The sequence below is a fragment of the Panthera uncia genome, chromosome B1 (genome assembly GCF_023721935.1).
Source record: "Panthera uncia isolate 11264 chromosome B1, Puncia_PCG_1.0, whole genome shotgun sequence".
In the NCBI taxonomy this organism is placed as follows: domain Eukaryota; kingdom Metazoa; phylum Chordata; class Mammalia; order Carnivora; family Felidae; genus Panthera; species Panthera uncia.
In genome coordinates, this window is record NC_064811.1 from 185,577,406 (window position 1) to 185,592,454 (window position 15,049).

The following is a 15,049-nucleotide window of genomic DNA, read 5'->3' on the forward strand; positions in this document are numbered from 1 at the left end:
AAAAAAAAAAAAGTTATAGTCCAATTTACCTCATGAACATAGATACAAAAGTCTTCAACAAAATATCAAGCCAAATGTAATAATATATTAAAAGGACCTTTACTAATGATCAAGTGGGTTTTATTCTAGTGACGCAAGGATGGTTCATCTGCAAATCAACATGATACACCATGTTAACAAAAGACAAAAATCAAATGATTATTTCAATGGATGCAGAAAAAGCATTTGACAAAATTTGACATCCTCAACATACTTCAAGGAACATATCTCAACATAATAAAGGCTATATATAACAAACCCACAGCAAACATCATATTCGAGAGTGAAATGCGAAAAGCTTTTTTCCTCTAAGATCAGGAACAACACAAGGATGCCCACTCTCACCTTTTACTCAACATAGTATTAGAATCCTAGCCACAGCAGTTAGGCATGAAAAAGAAATACAAGGCATCCAAGTTGGAAAGGAAGAAGTAAAATGGTCACTATTTGCAGATGACCTAATACTACATAAAGAAAACCCTCAAGACTCCACCAAAGAAACTATTTGAATAAATGAATTCAGTAGAGTTGCGGGATACAAAATTAAGTTTCTGTGCACTAATATTAAGCTATCAGAAATTAAGAAAACAATCCCATTTACAATTGCATCAAATAGAATAAAATACCTGGAAATAAATTTAAGGTGAAAGACCTATAAGACTCTATGAAACACTGATGAAAGAAATTGAAGAGGACAGAAATAAATGTAAGGATACCCTTGATCATGGACTGGAAGAAGTAATATTGTTAAAATGGCCATACTACCCAAAGCCATCTACATATTCAATACAATCCCTATCAACATGCCAATGGCATTTTCACAGAACTAAAATAAAGAATCCTAAAATTAGTATGGAACCGTAAAAAACTTTCAATAGTCAAAGCAGTCTTGAGAAGGAAGAACAAAGCTGAAGGGGTCCTGTTCCCTGATTTCCAACTGTACTATAAAAGCTGCAGTAATCAAAACAGTATGGTAATTGCACAGAAACAGAGACAGATCAATGAAATAGCTCAGAAAAAGACCCATTCACAGCTGCTGTGGCCTCTTCTTTAGTTCAGAAGGGGAACATAAGGGAGAGTGAGATAGGAAGAAAATATAGGCTATTCAATTAATGTGGTCCATCAATCTATAACAAACGAGGCAACAATATACTACTGGAGAAAGACGGTCTCTTCAATAAATGGTGCTGGGAAAACTGGACAGCTACGTGCAAGAGAATGAAGCTAGACCACTATCTTACACCATGTAGAAAAATTCAAAATGGATTAAAGACCTGAACATAAGACGTGAAATCATAAAACTCCCAGAAGAAAACACTGGCAGTTGGCCCTGTGACATCAGCCTTATGAATATTTTTGAACTAGTCTCTTTAGGCAAGGGCAACAAAAGCTTTGAAATAAACAAGTAGGATTATATCAAACTCAAACAACAAAATGAAAAGGCAACCTACTGAAATGGAGAAAATATTTGCAAGTCACATATCTTACAATAAGGGATTGATATCCAAAACATATAAAAAAAAAAACAAACTTACACAACTTAATATAAAAATTTTTTTTGAACGGGCAAGGAATTTGAATAAACATTTTTCCAAAGCAGATATGCACATACACAACAGACACATGAAAAGATGGCGCAACAGCACACTAGTCCTTAGAGAAATGCAAATCAAAACCACAATGGGTATTACTTCAGACCCATCAGATTGCTATTATGAAAAAGGATAAACAGCAAGTGTTGGTGAGGATGTAGAGAAAAGGAAACCCTCATGCACTGTTAGTGGGAATGTAAGTTGGGGCAGCCACCGTGGAAAATGGTACGGAGATTCCTCAAAAAATTAAAAATAGAAATAGCATGTGATACAATCATTCCACTTCTGGGTATTTACCTGAAGAAAATGAAAACACTAATTCAAAAGAATGTATGTACCTACGTTTATTGAAGCATTATTTATAACAGCTAAGACATGGAAGCAACCTAAGTGTCCACTGATAGATGAATAAAGAAAATGAGGTACACACACATGTACACACACACACGCACACTGAAATATCACTCAGCCATAAAAAAGAATAAAAACTTGCCATTTGTAACAACATGGATGGAACTAGAGTATATTATGCTAAGTGAAATAAGTCAGACAAAATTCCATATGATTTCACTTTCACGTGGAATCTAAAAATAAAGCAGAACAGACGCACAGATACAAGAAATTGTTGGTTACCAGAAGGAGGGGTGAAGACGACTAAGAGCTACAAACGTCCAGTTATAAAATAAGTCATGAGGGGGGTGCTTGGTTGGGTCAGTTGGTTGAGTATCTGACTCTTGAGATTTCATCTCAGGTCATGACCTCCCGGTTCATGGGATCGAGTCCCACACTGGGCTCTGTGCTGACAGCATGGAGCCTGCTTGGGATTCTCTCTCTCTCTTCCCCTCCCAGACTGACTCACTCTCTCTCAAAATAAATAAACTTAAAAAGTCATGAGGAGGGGCGCCTGGGTGGCGCAGTCGGTTAAGCGTCCGACTTCAGCCAGGTCACGATCTCACGGTCCGTGAGTTCGAGCCCCGCGTCAGGCTCTGGGCTGATGGCTCAGAGCCTGGAGCCTGTTTCCGATTCTGTGTCTCCCTCTCTCTCTGCCCCTCCCCCGTTCATGCTCTCTCTCTGTCCCAAAAATAAATAAAAAAAAAAAGTTGAAAAAAAAAAAAATTAAAAAAAAAAAAAAAGTCATGAGGATGTGATGTGCAGTACAGAGAATATAATCAATAATATCGTACTAACTGTGTGTGATAACAGATGGTAACTAGACTTATCATGGGGATCATTTTGTAATGTATAAAGATATCAAATCACTATAATATACACCTGGATATACTGTAGGTCAATGATACCTCAATTTAAAAAAAATTTTTAATAAGAGTTTTAACATATATAAACATGCAAAATTAAGCTGATATGAACATATACCAACTCTGGTCAGTTATGATTTCAAAGCTAATTTTCAATAAAACTGGCTTACTTCAGTAAAAAACAAGAAATGAGAAGCAGAGTGATAAAACTTAGTTGATACAGACGGTTTTAATAAAAAGTTACTATAACTTAGTATATTTATGTTACTAAACCACCTTCAGGCAAAATTACAGCCTACTTATATACCAGTCCAGAGTTAATTACTCTTGCAATACTTGCAAAATTAGTTCATCAGGAATTTCATCCACTCCACTATAATAACTGAGAAGACCATTCTCTGCAGCTTCTGCTAATTCAGCATCTTCGGTAGCTTCCAAAAAATAAGTATCATCAATGCCATTATCCCAGTCAGCATCGGAAGCTACACCTTTTGACAACGTACTAGATGGTGGTTTATGAGGATTCTCGGTTTCACTGTTCATTGTTTCAGTCGCTGTGAACTCTTCTTCCTTTAGTTCAAAGGGGGAAAATAAGGGAGAGGGAGATAGGAAGAAAGTACAGGCGATTCAATGAGAATATGTGGTGATTTCACTAAACAGTCGATCTATGTTAAAGTACTAAGTACAAAACCAGTTCTTGAACAGATACTAAAATAAATATGCTGGATGATATGGTCTTCAATACAGTCACCATGGGAATGAGTTCATTAATTCAAATGTTGCTGCCACTGTAACTCAGACACTTAACACTCTAAATTTGGAAACGCCCACGATTCCTCTGGTACATTCTTTTCAGTATTCACAGATGGGATTGGAACAATCGTAGATGGAGTTTTTTAAAAAGCAGACAGTGCAGCTCAAGCCAAATTAGAAAATACACCTGCTATCTTAAAAGATTTAAAAGACTTGTTATCCTATTTATAAAGAATTTTAAGAATTAAGAACATGAATTTAAAAAACTGCTATAAATAGTTGAGACAATTGTCAAGATAGGGCTATACAGATTTGTGTATTAGATAACAGTATTGTTATGTACATTTTCTGAGTTTTAAAATTTTACCATATTTAAGAGTATCCTTATTCTCTAGTAATATACTTAAATGAAGATAAAGGGTTTTTTGTTTTTTGTTTTTTTAAGATACAGGGTTTCGATGGCTGCAACTTCCCTTCAAGAGATCTGTTGTGGACTGTTACCCCAAATTCATAAGTCGAAATCCAAACCCCCAATATCATGGTATTAGGAGGGAGGCCTTTGGGAAGTGATTAAGCACGAGGGTGCAGCCCTTATGACTGGGATTAGAAACCTTACAAAAGGGACCCCAGAGAGCTCTTTCATCCCTCTGACATGCGAGGACTTGTCACAGACTCTGAGTCTGGAGTTCTCTCTTGTCCAGCAAGAGAGCAGATGCAGAATTGAATACGAGAGGCTAATGTCCAGGAGGAGAAAGAGCCCCGAGTAAGGGACCTAGCTCCAAATTTATTAGGATTAGAAGGCTCACATATGTGATAGACATGCAGAAAGAAACAATAATGCAGTAACCATTAACTCCTGTGTGAGACAAAAGGGGTTTTTGAAGATGTGTGGGGTTAGGGTCAAGACAAATCAAAATCTGGACACCGAGCAGACAGCTGTTTACTGCAGGTGCCAGGCACCACATGTGTTTATCTTAACTTTTCTAGGGGCTAAGACAGACAGAGCATGCTACCTCAGGGTTAACAAGGTGTTTTTCTCAATAATTAGCCCTGGGTGCTTTCACCCTGTGGCAGCTTTCCACCTCTACCTGTTCTCCTATGCTTTCGTCCTGTGGAAGCGGCTTTCTGCCCTAAGCCTTGTTAACTAGTGGTGCAAGCTCAGAGAATTTTTAAACTTATCCCCCACAAGGATTCAGCGAGAAGGTGGCTGTCCATAACCCAGGAAGCCAACCAGACACCAAATCTGCCAGGGCCTTGACCTTAGACTTCCAGGCCTCCAGAACTGTGAGAAATAAACTTCTGTTGCTGATAAGCCATCCAGTCAGGGACACCTGGGTGGCTCAGTTGGTTAAGTGTCCAACTCTTGTTTTCAGCTCAGGTCACGATCTCACGGTTTTGTGAGTTCGAGCCCCACGTTGGGCTCTGCTGAGAGCGCAGAGCCTGCCAGGGATTCTCTTTCTCTCTGCCCCTCCCCCACTTGCACTCTCTCTCAAAAATAAATAAAAACTAAACAACAACAAAAAAAAGCCACCCAGCCTGTGGTATTCTTTATAGTAGCCTAAAATAACGAAGACAAAATTCATCAAAAATGTGTATGCGTACAGTAGAGGGAGAAACACAAATGTAACCAATATTAACAAAGGGCAACTCTAGGTGAAGAGAGTTTGTTGTCCTTGTACAACATTTCTATAGGACAGTTACCAACACTCGGTAACAGAAATACAAATAGTAAATCTGAAAGAAGTTCAACTTCCTTAAGACTGTAAGGAATGTAAACAAAAACAACTGAAATACCACTTTTGGCCAAATAGGTTGGTAAAGGTCAAAGGTAAAAATAAACAATGTTGGCAAAGGTGTAAACAGGTGCTCTCTTAAATTGTGAAGCCTAATTTTATATCATTTTTATTGGTACCAACTGGTAATACATACTACTGAAAACATTTGTGATAGCTGAAGTAGGAAAAAAAGGCTCTAACATAGTACGCATACTATGACTTTAAAAATATACACGGGAGCACCATAAATAGAAATTTCTGGAAGATCTATGCCAAAGCACTTACATCTGTTATCTCTGAGTGGTCAAATTATATGTGAGGAGGAGTTTTTCCCCTTTGGCTTTTCATGTATTTTCTAATTTTTTCTCAGAGTGAATGTGAATTATTTGGGCAAATAAAGGTTTTTAACAGGAAAACGTTAATTTGGCAATCTAGCAATATCTACCAAAATTAAAAATGTATACACTCTTTGACATAATTTACTTCCAGAAATTCTCCCTACAGAAAGAGTTGTTTAAAGAAACACAGAGATGAGTATTTTGGTACACTTTGTAAAACAAAACACGAGAAACTTGTTAACTGTCTGGGAGTGGTTGACTAGGTATCTATACAATTTCTTCCGCGGCAGTGACAGTGAGGTGCATCCTACCAGGTACGTGCTCACAAGGCACAATCACTACGGCACTCTCCGAAGTGAAAACTAAGTACTGCAGAGTGTGTTTAAAGGCTATGTGGACATGTCTGAACACTACTAACAGCTCATGGATACTGTTGTACCAAGAACTGATTACTAATGAGAAAGAAACTAAAACCTGCACTTACCTCCTTGAGCAGAAACAGGAGACCAACTTCAGCAGGTAATGGAAAACCTGAACAAGACAAAGAGTAAAACTGTTTTATATAGACCTCCTATTTTCACTTGGTATAAATATAAAAATGAACAACTCACAGTCCGATTTGAAGTTTTCTGCTTTACATACAGGGTCATGACATTTTTGATACCAAACTTCATTTTTCAGATCAACCAAAATCCTTTATATTGAAAAAAATAGAAAGGAAAAAGAGTTACAACTTGATTCCCAGACTGGATGGAAAACAAAATTCATCTACATGCTGCTTACCAGAGATGTGCCTAACTAAGACTTAAAGATGCAGACAAGGTAAAAAGTAGAAGCATTGAAATAAATATACACCGCCCAAAAGAAAACTGTGGTTGTCAAAGATAGCACACAAGATGGACTTTAGGGGAAAAATATACGTATATCTATATACATATAGATACATATGCGATATACATATGGATATGTATAGACATATCTATACGTATATCGTATATGTGCATATGTGTATACATATCTATACGTATATCTATAGACAAAAGTTCTTCCAGGAAGACCTAATTCTCAACCTGTACCCACCAAATAAAAAAGCTTCAAAAATGCATAAGCAAAACTGATGGAACTCCAAGGATAAACAAATCTCCCACAAATCGAGATTTTAAAAAACATTCTTTTAGTATTTGATACAAATAGGCACAAAAAATTCAGAAAGGATATAGAAAATTTGAATGACATAAATTAAAAAGCAATTACCAAGTTTGATGTAATAGGCATACATGAATATTGTTTCAGATAGTTGGAAGTTCTTTACAATCACATATAAAACAATTCCAGGGGCATCTGGGTGGCTCAGTTGGTTAAGCGTCCAACTCTTGGTTTTGGCCCAGGTCATGGTCTCACAGTTTGTGAGTTCTAGCTCCACGTCGGGCTCTGCGCGGTCCAGTGTGGAGCCTGCTTGGGATTCTGTCCCTCCCTCTCTCTCTGCCCCTCCCACATGCTCTCTAAATAAATAAATAAACTTAAACACAAAACAATGATAAAAACTGACTGTGCCAGGTATCATGTTAATTTCACTGAATTTAAAAAAAAGTATTCATACAACGCATCTCTGACCACAAAGCAAACTGTTTAGAAATAAATGTTAGAAAAATAGCTAATAGAAACACGTAACTTGGAAATGAAAAACTTTTTTTTTTATCATTCTGAATTGTTCTATTTTGTTCTTTTCACTCTAAGAATGTAGTCTTATTCAGAGAATGACAGCTGGTCAATTTATTCGTAAGATATTTATCCATACTTATCTAGAGTTTTCAGAGGCTACTGGACCAGTCAGCTATTCTAAACTTTTATGTTAAATATGGACATTTTCCCAATACTACTCTTAAGTTATATCTCATTTACCTTCTTCCTTAAGAACTGCACAGGCTTGTTTTAAATAGTTGAAACGTCTGTAATACACTATAGAGTTTGCTTAGAGGCACTCTGTTAATGCTCTGGTGTGGCCAGAGGAAAAGCAAGCATTATTAAATATGAATGCAATCCTTACCAACACAAATTGAACCTTTTTTTCTCAATAAAAAAGCTAGCCCAGAAAAGTGTCTCATCCCATAAAGATTTATCATTTCCAAATCACAGTGAAGGGAAGTAAGTGATTTCCCAATTTTGTTTTCTATTCTGTGTCTCAGAGATGCCTCACTAAAAACTGGTATCTGACAGAGTAACATTTGCAGAACGTAATATTGTAGTGACACTGCTCACATTGATTGTTAGACATATTAAACTCTGCATATTAAATGGTTACATCCTATTTATATAGAACATTGGTCCAATAACAAAAATAGAGAACAGCAGCTGGAAATTTATCTCATTCAGTGTTCAGAGATAAAAGAGTTAACTATTCATTCCATTATGTTCTATAGATAAGTCCTTTTTTCATACGGAAATCTGCTGGCAATTAAATTATGGTATTTTTCCCAGCTACTGTATGAAGAAAATGCCGAAGGCCATCATGTACAGCACACTGCGACGTAAGGACTCTTCCGTTCACCAATTCTGGCGCACTTCCAAAATATACCCAACAATCCAGTTTTATTTCTGTCTAGGAGGCCGGGTGCCAAGGATAGGATATAAGCACAGGTACATATAAGCAGCAAGATTACAGTCAACAGACTCTGGAAACCGAAAACGGTAGACATAGTGAGGCCAGTGAAGCCCCAGCCACATCTGAAAAACATTTCTAAATAACCAATTACTCAAGGAAAAATCACGATGGAAATTAGAAAATGGAACTGAACGCAATTGAAAATATGTATTAAAATATGTGAAATAGAGCTAAAACGATCTTTAGAAAAAGCTTATTTACATAAAAGAATAGCTGAAGACCAATAAGTAACTAACTTGGGAAATGAACAATAGAATAAACTCTAATAAAATAAAAGGCAGGAAGTAAGCAAAAATTTAAATGTTTGTTTATTTTGAGAGCAAGTTCCACACTGTTTATTTTGGAGCAGGCTCCACGCTCTCAGCACAGAGCCAGACCCAGGGGTCAAACTCACGAACCATGAGATCATGACCCGAGCTGAAATCAAGAATCGGATGCTTAACCGGTTGACTGAGGCACCGAGGTGCCTCAAGAAGACAAAATGTAAAAGAGTTAACAAGGCCAATGTGAAGACTAATACAATTCTTGCCAGATTGATCAAAAAATAAATAAGGTAAAGACATAAGTGTTATTCAAAATTTAGTGCAGCTATAACTACAAATGTAGAATATACTAAAAATTTAAGAATATTATGAACAATTTCTGACAGTAACATTAAGCATTTTGGTAAAATAGACAAAGTACTAGATAAAAAGATACCCAACTAAGCAAACTCAAAAGTTATGAAGAACCTGAACAATCCTAATAAACGCATTAATGCTGCAGTTCCTGAACTTCACATCAAACTGTCCCAGGGTCATGAAGAATATTTACATGTTCCTAAGGGCAACTGTCATACTTGACATCCATCATGCGCCCTGCAAACTACTTGCTTATGGCTCACAGCCTCAGAACTGTAACAGCCTTCATTCCTTTCGGTCCTGTCCTGTCTTTGTAGAGCTGAGGTTTTTGGTGGTGACTGGGATAAAAAGGACCACTAGCCTCAATGCGGAATAAGACAGAACCGTGGGGGTGACAGTGTCCGATCTAATTCCAAGGTTTACGTGGTTATGTGATGCTCAGAATGACACATATCCCATTAATAAGTATCCGTATTTGAGAATTAGTCAAAAGGGGGGGGCGCCTGGGTGGCTGTGTTGGTTGAGCATTCGACTCTTCATTTTGGGTCATGTCATGATCTCATAGTTCATGGGATTAAGCCATGCGTCGGGCTCTGTGAGGACAGCACGGAGCCTGCTTGGGATTCTCTCTCTCCTTCTCTAAGTAAATAAACTATTTTTAAAAAGGGGGAGGGCACATGGGTGGCTCAGTTAAGCGTCCGACTCTTAATTTCAGCTCAGATCTTGATCTTGCGGTTCTTGAGTTCCAGCCCCACGTCGGGCTCCGTGCTGTCAGTGTGGAGCCTGCTTGGGATTCCCTCTCTCCCTGTCTGTCCCTCCCCAACTTGCATGCTCTCTCTCAAAAAGATAAACTTTAAAATAAAAAATAAAATTAAAATTAAAAAATTCTTAAAAAAAAAAAAAAAGACGATCATCTTGTGATAATGATTTACTGGTAAACTTATATATCCATAGAGTAAAAAATTAGAAAGATATACCAAAATTATAACCACAGTTATCACTGGTTCTGGGCCTACGTGTAATCTTTTCTTTGTGCTATTCTACATGATAGCTTTTGTGTATTGAGCATATATTTTTTGAAATGTTATTATTTTTTAACTGGGTTAACCTACATATGTAAGTATAGCACTGAGTCATGCTACCCAATGTATTCGCTAGCTTCCTAGCAGAACTTCACAGTCTTTTCTCACGTCTGGCACACGTGCTATTTACACTTGATATACAGAAGTCTCAGCTTTGTGTTAAACATAAAACACAGCAAAACTTCCCATATCATAACCAGTAACTGCTGGGTTTCTGTCTTATCCCTATTCTAACCATACCGTTGCATTGTCTAAAATTCTTTTTTTTTAAGTTTATTTATTTTGAGCGAGAGAGACGGAGACAGAGAGAGACAGAGAGCATGCACAAGTGGGGGAGGAACAAAGAGAGACAGAGAATCCCAAGCAGGGTCCTCATTGTCAGTGTAGGGCCCAATGCGGGGCTCAAACTAACGAACCGCAAGATCATGACCGGAGCTGAAATCGTGAAACAGACACCCAGGTGCCCCTGTATTATCTAAAATTCTATTTGTGGTTTCACTTCATCCTTCACTCCCTCTCCTTTTGCCAGGGGGATTTTACAGAAAACTCCTAAAACAGGGCGTGCATGTTCCAACAATTCCAACTCTTAGCACCGAACAGTCTCCTTTTCACCCAAGTTTGCTTGATTTCAATTTACTCCATAACATGTCAAGGACCAATGGAAACAGACAAGGGAGAGATACTTCCTTCCTCCTGTCTACTGCCTCTAATTTCTTTCTAGCCCCACTCAATTCTACCTTACCCTTCTCAAGATTATACTATCTAATGGATTATTTTACCAAATAAAGTACAGATGAAAATGACATGTGCTAAGGTGATAATTAAGTTGGTCAGATTAAATATTTTCAAACATAAGCCAAATACAGTATCTGATGTAACTACATTCATTATAAGAACAAAATCATGTTTATATTCTCAACTGTAGAAATTATAAAAATTTAAAATGTAATGTTGGTTAAATACATGGAACTCAATAAACAACATTTACCTACATGATATTATTGCTCTTGTGCGCTCTTCTGATGTTTTCACACCAGCGATATTTACAAATATCATAAACCAGTAACTCTTCTGGGAAAAAGTAGCTCCAACGCCGAATTCCTAAAATGCAAATAATGTTTCTGAAGCTATTACAACTCCATCATATTACAGTGAATAAGGAATAAGATTATCTTTACCTCCTTGAATGCCATTTTTATTCACCAAAGAAAGAACAAATTGATCAATTTCAGGGTAGGGCGAACAATGAAAACCCTCGATGTTTTCTGCTGCAACAGAGAGAAAAATACATTATAATTAAAGTGGCTAAAAGCTGAAGAGTTACATTTTAAGTTGTTCTTTAGTGCAATTACATGTTTCGGAAACTCTCCAGGTCTCCCCCCGCCCTCCCATTTCTCCATTTGTCTTTTAGTCAGTCATGGGTTCTGGCTTATCCTACAAGTAAGTAATATTCAAACCTCTCAATTAAGTCCAATGTTAACTAATTTACACAAGAAGCACCTATAATCATTCTGATTGCTTTCTTCATTCTTACAAAGAGAAAAGCAACCCCTTACACCCCGGAGCTGGCCTACTCCTATCAGCTCGGCCGTGGTGTTGTGACAAACAGGCTGGGCACACACGGCTCAGCCCTGTATTTTCCTGCTGATGAGTAACCATTTCACAGAATTTCAACATCACATAAGGTCACTCTGTGGCCAAGATGATTCAAGACAAAAATAAGAGCGCTCTGCAATCACAAACAAAACACGAACTATTTCCAAACCACAAAAATGACTAAACGCCGCCCATCTTATTCATAACGGGGGCTGCTTTGCCAATTCTAGCTTTAGTCCCACTGTAGTCTGCCTTCCTTCTAGATAAACTTTATGAAGATAGTCAATCGCAGAATTGTCTCCGACAGTACCCAGCTGAAAACAAATCCACGCTGCCTTGGACACTCCTCAAAACACCCAACTCAAGCCTGAATCCTAGAAGTCGTTTCTAACACCCTTTTACTGAGCTGCCCCCACAGATCCCGGTGGTACGTGTTTTCCACACATAACACACGCCACTGGTTCACTGCAGGTGTGCTCTCCCGGGACCTTCAGCCGTAGGGCTCTGACAATTTGGTTATATCTTGTATCTAAGAATCTACTGGGATAATTTACAATCATTTACTTAAAATCTCACTTCATTTTTAAACACAGAATTATCTACTTTTCTTAAAATAAAGCCTATATTGGGGCGCCGGGGTGGGTCAGTCGGTTGAGTGTCTGACTCTTGATGTTGGCTCAGGTCATGATCCCAGGGTCGTGGAATCAAGCCCTGAGTCAGGCTCTGCTCTGAGAGTGAAGGCTGATTACAGACTTCCTCCCTCTCTCTCCCTCTGCCCCTCTCCCCCACTGTGTTCTCTGACTCTAAATAAATAAATAGGGGCACCTGGGTGGCTCAGTCGGTTAAGCGACGGACTCTCAGGTGTTCACTCTCTCTCTCTCCCTCCCATTCTCAAAATAAATACCCTTTTTTAAAAAAAGTGTGCAAATAAACAATGCCTATATTTCACTTACAAAAATAATATACATAATTGGAGAAACTTTGGAAAATATATTAAAGCAGAAATGAGAGAAATAAACTCCAAATCAGTATCTAGAAATAACTGTTAAACAAGAAGAAAATAAGCATAAGAAAATGTTATTCATGTTTTTAATGAAGCTGTATTCATACCTCCCAATTTCAGAGCCTACTTTTTCTCTTATAAATGGACATTTCCCATGTTATATTGGTTTTTATAAATTTTATAAATTGGTTATAGAGTATGTTATAGGAGGTAACCAATGCCATTTTGTTTTACATTTAGATTTGTTTCCAGTTTTTCACTGCTATAAATAATGATAATCCAAAATGCATTTACAAAATTGTTTATAGGAGAATATACGAAATCCTAGAAAAAAACCTCTATGTTTTTCAATATAAAAATGAAGGACATGCGTGAAAACCGTGCAGTCATTAAAAGAACAGGGAAATGCAAGGGAAAGCTCCACGGGGTTCCATGGAAACTGATGGTGGCTACCCATCTTTGGTTGTGGACAGAAGGGAAGAGGACTTTTAGGTTTTTCTTTTTTTTCTTTTTATTTTTGAGACAGCGTGAGCAGGGGAGGGGCAGAGAGAGAGGGAGACACAGAACCTGAAGCAGGCTCCAGGCTCTGAGCTGTCAGCACAGAGCCTGACATGGGACTCAAGTTCACAGACTGTGAGATCATGACCTGAGCCGAGGTCATATGCTTAACCGACTGAGCCACCCAGGCCCCCCTAGGTTTTTCTTTTAATAATGGTTTATTTCTACAAACAATCTACTCTATTTTCCCATTTCCTGCCTCCAAACCATCATATGATGAAAATTAGTGAATACACTTTAAAAATTATCTTTTCTTGGGGAGCCTGGGTGGCTCAGTCAGTTAAACATCCAACTTCTGCTCAGGTCATGATCTCGCAGTTCATGAATTCAAGTCCCACATCAGGCTCTGTGCTGACAGCTTAGCACCTGGAGCCTGCTTCAGATTCTGTGTCTCCCTCTCTCTACTCCTCCCCTGCTCACACTCTCTTTCTCAAAAAATAAACATTAAAATTTAAAAAAATAATAAAAATTTAAAAAATAAAAAATATAAATATCTTTTCTTTACACTTTTTCCCTTTTGGATAGAAACTAAGTTGTTTTAAAGGATCAGTAGATACTGAGGCACCTGTGTGGATCAGTTGGTTGAGTGTCTGATTCTTGGTTTCATCTCAGGATATGATCTCATGGCTCATGAGTTCAAGCCCCTCATTGGTGCAGAACCTGCTGGGATTCTCTCTCTCCCCCTCTCTCTGCCCCTCCCCTAATAGCTCTCTCTCTAAATAAATAAAGTCTAAAAAAAATAAATGATCAGTAGATATGAATACTGAAGATTTAAAATCTTCAAGGCAAAACAGACTTTGTATCCTTAAATTTTCATAGGAAATTGTTCTCTTAGAATTACCTTTAGTGTTGGTGCTGCTAAAACATTCAATGCGTTTTTCTTTATTTTGAGATGTGTCACATGTCAGAATTCGTAAAGTGTCTGAGAATCTGAAGAAAATAGGTGAAAGAAACAGTTAACATTAAGAATTAAAGAGACATGGCTAGGGAAAGGAGACTGAATTTCAAATAGTTCCACATTAAAATCCTTTGTTCAACAGCTAATTGTTCTAGGGCAATCAAGCCACATTTGCTTACAAAAACACCAATCCTATCCATATAGAAAAGAGTAGTTTGGTGGTCACTTAAAATACTTTCTTTGGGCTGCCTGGGTGGCTCAGTCAATTGAGCATCTGACTCTTGACTCTTGATTTTGGCTCAGTTCATGATCCAGGTCGTGGGATCAAGCCTTGCATCAGGCTCTGCACTGAGCAACTGAGCGTGGAACCTGCTTGGGATTCTCTCTCTCTCCCTCTGCCCCTCTCCACCTCCCTCTCTCTCTCTCTCTAAAATAAATTTTTAAAAATTAAAATACTTTCTTCAACCACAGAGTGAACCAGAGGACTCTGGGACTGCTGAAGGTATAGAATGAAGTACAATTCTATTCTCCAAACATACAGAGCCTTTGACATTTTTGTTACAATGGTTTGAAAAGTGTGAATAAGTCTGAAAATAATTTGAAAAGCGTGAAAAAAAAAAGAAGGAAGGAGGGATGAGAACAAAGGAAGAAATGAATTAAAGTTAACTGAAAGACAGACTCATAGCCATAAAGAATTTAGGCTTCATTTCAGGAAGAGAAATACTTATTTACTTGGCTACACAAAAGAAAATTAAGGAAACCCCATTGAGAAGAACTCTCCACTTGTATGAAATTAATACCGAAACTACAAAAGAAATAGGATTTGGTATTCAGGAGATGACTTCAGGCTGTATTAGAGGCCACTCCTGTGCCAACC

The 15,049-nt window shown here is 37.8% G+C and overlaps 2 protein-coding genes across 5 annotated transcripts in view; both read right to left on the reverse strand.

Moving 5' to 3' along the window:
* Nucleotides 1–2,930: 2,930 nt before the first annotated feature.
* PRIMPOL (primase and DNA directed polymerase) overlaps nucleotides 2,931–15,049 on the reverse strand; it is a 52,426-nt gene continuing 40,307 nt past the window's right edge. For 3 of the 4 annotated variants that reach the window (XM_049632568.1, XM_049632565.1, XM_049632566.1), the window contains 6 exons: nucleotides 14,116–14,204; nucleotides 11,296–11,385; nucleotides 11,110–11,218; nucleotides 6,365–6,447; nucleotides 6,238–6,284; nucleotides 2,931–3,457 (listed from right to left, as the gene is read on the reverse strand). In XM_049632568.1, coding sequence (XP_049488525.1) covers nucleotides 3,209–3,457; nucleotides 6,238–6,284; nucleotides 6,365–6,447; nucleotides 11,110–11,218; nucleotides 11,296–11,385; nucleotides 14,116–14,204 — 667 coding nt within the window. In that variant the 3' untranslated portion in view covers nucleotides 2,931–3,208. The remainder of the gene's footprint in view (nucleotides 3,458–6,237; nucleotides 6,285–6,364; nucleotides 6,448–11,109; nucleotides 11,219–11,295; nucleotides 11,386–14,115; nucleotides 14,205–15,049) is intronic. The other variant, XM_049632567.1, reaches the window with a different exon arrangement.
* Nucleotides 6,376–11,098, reverse strand: LOC125923910 (protein kish-A-like). Its single transcript, XM_049632616.1, has 2 exons — nucleotides 7,008–11,098; nucleotides 6,376–6,447 (listed from the first exon to the last, which is right to left on the reverse strand). The coding sequence occupies exon 1, from the start codon at nucleotides 8,486–8,488 to the stop codon at nucleotides 8,261–8,263; it is 228 nt and encodes a 75-aa protein (XP_049488573.1). The 5' UTR covers nucleotides 8,489–11,098; the 3' UTR covers nucleotides 6,376–6,447; nucleotides 7,008–8,260.

What these genes read in the sequence shown, in the direction of transcription:
- LOC125923910 (XM_049632616.1), bottom strand. Translation starts at nt 8,488, where the DNA reads ATGTTTTTCAGATGTGGCTGGGGCTTCACTGGCCTCACTATGTCTACC.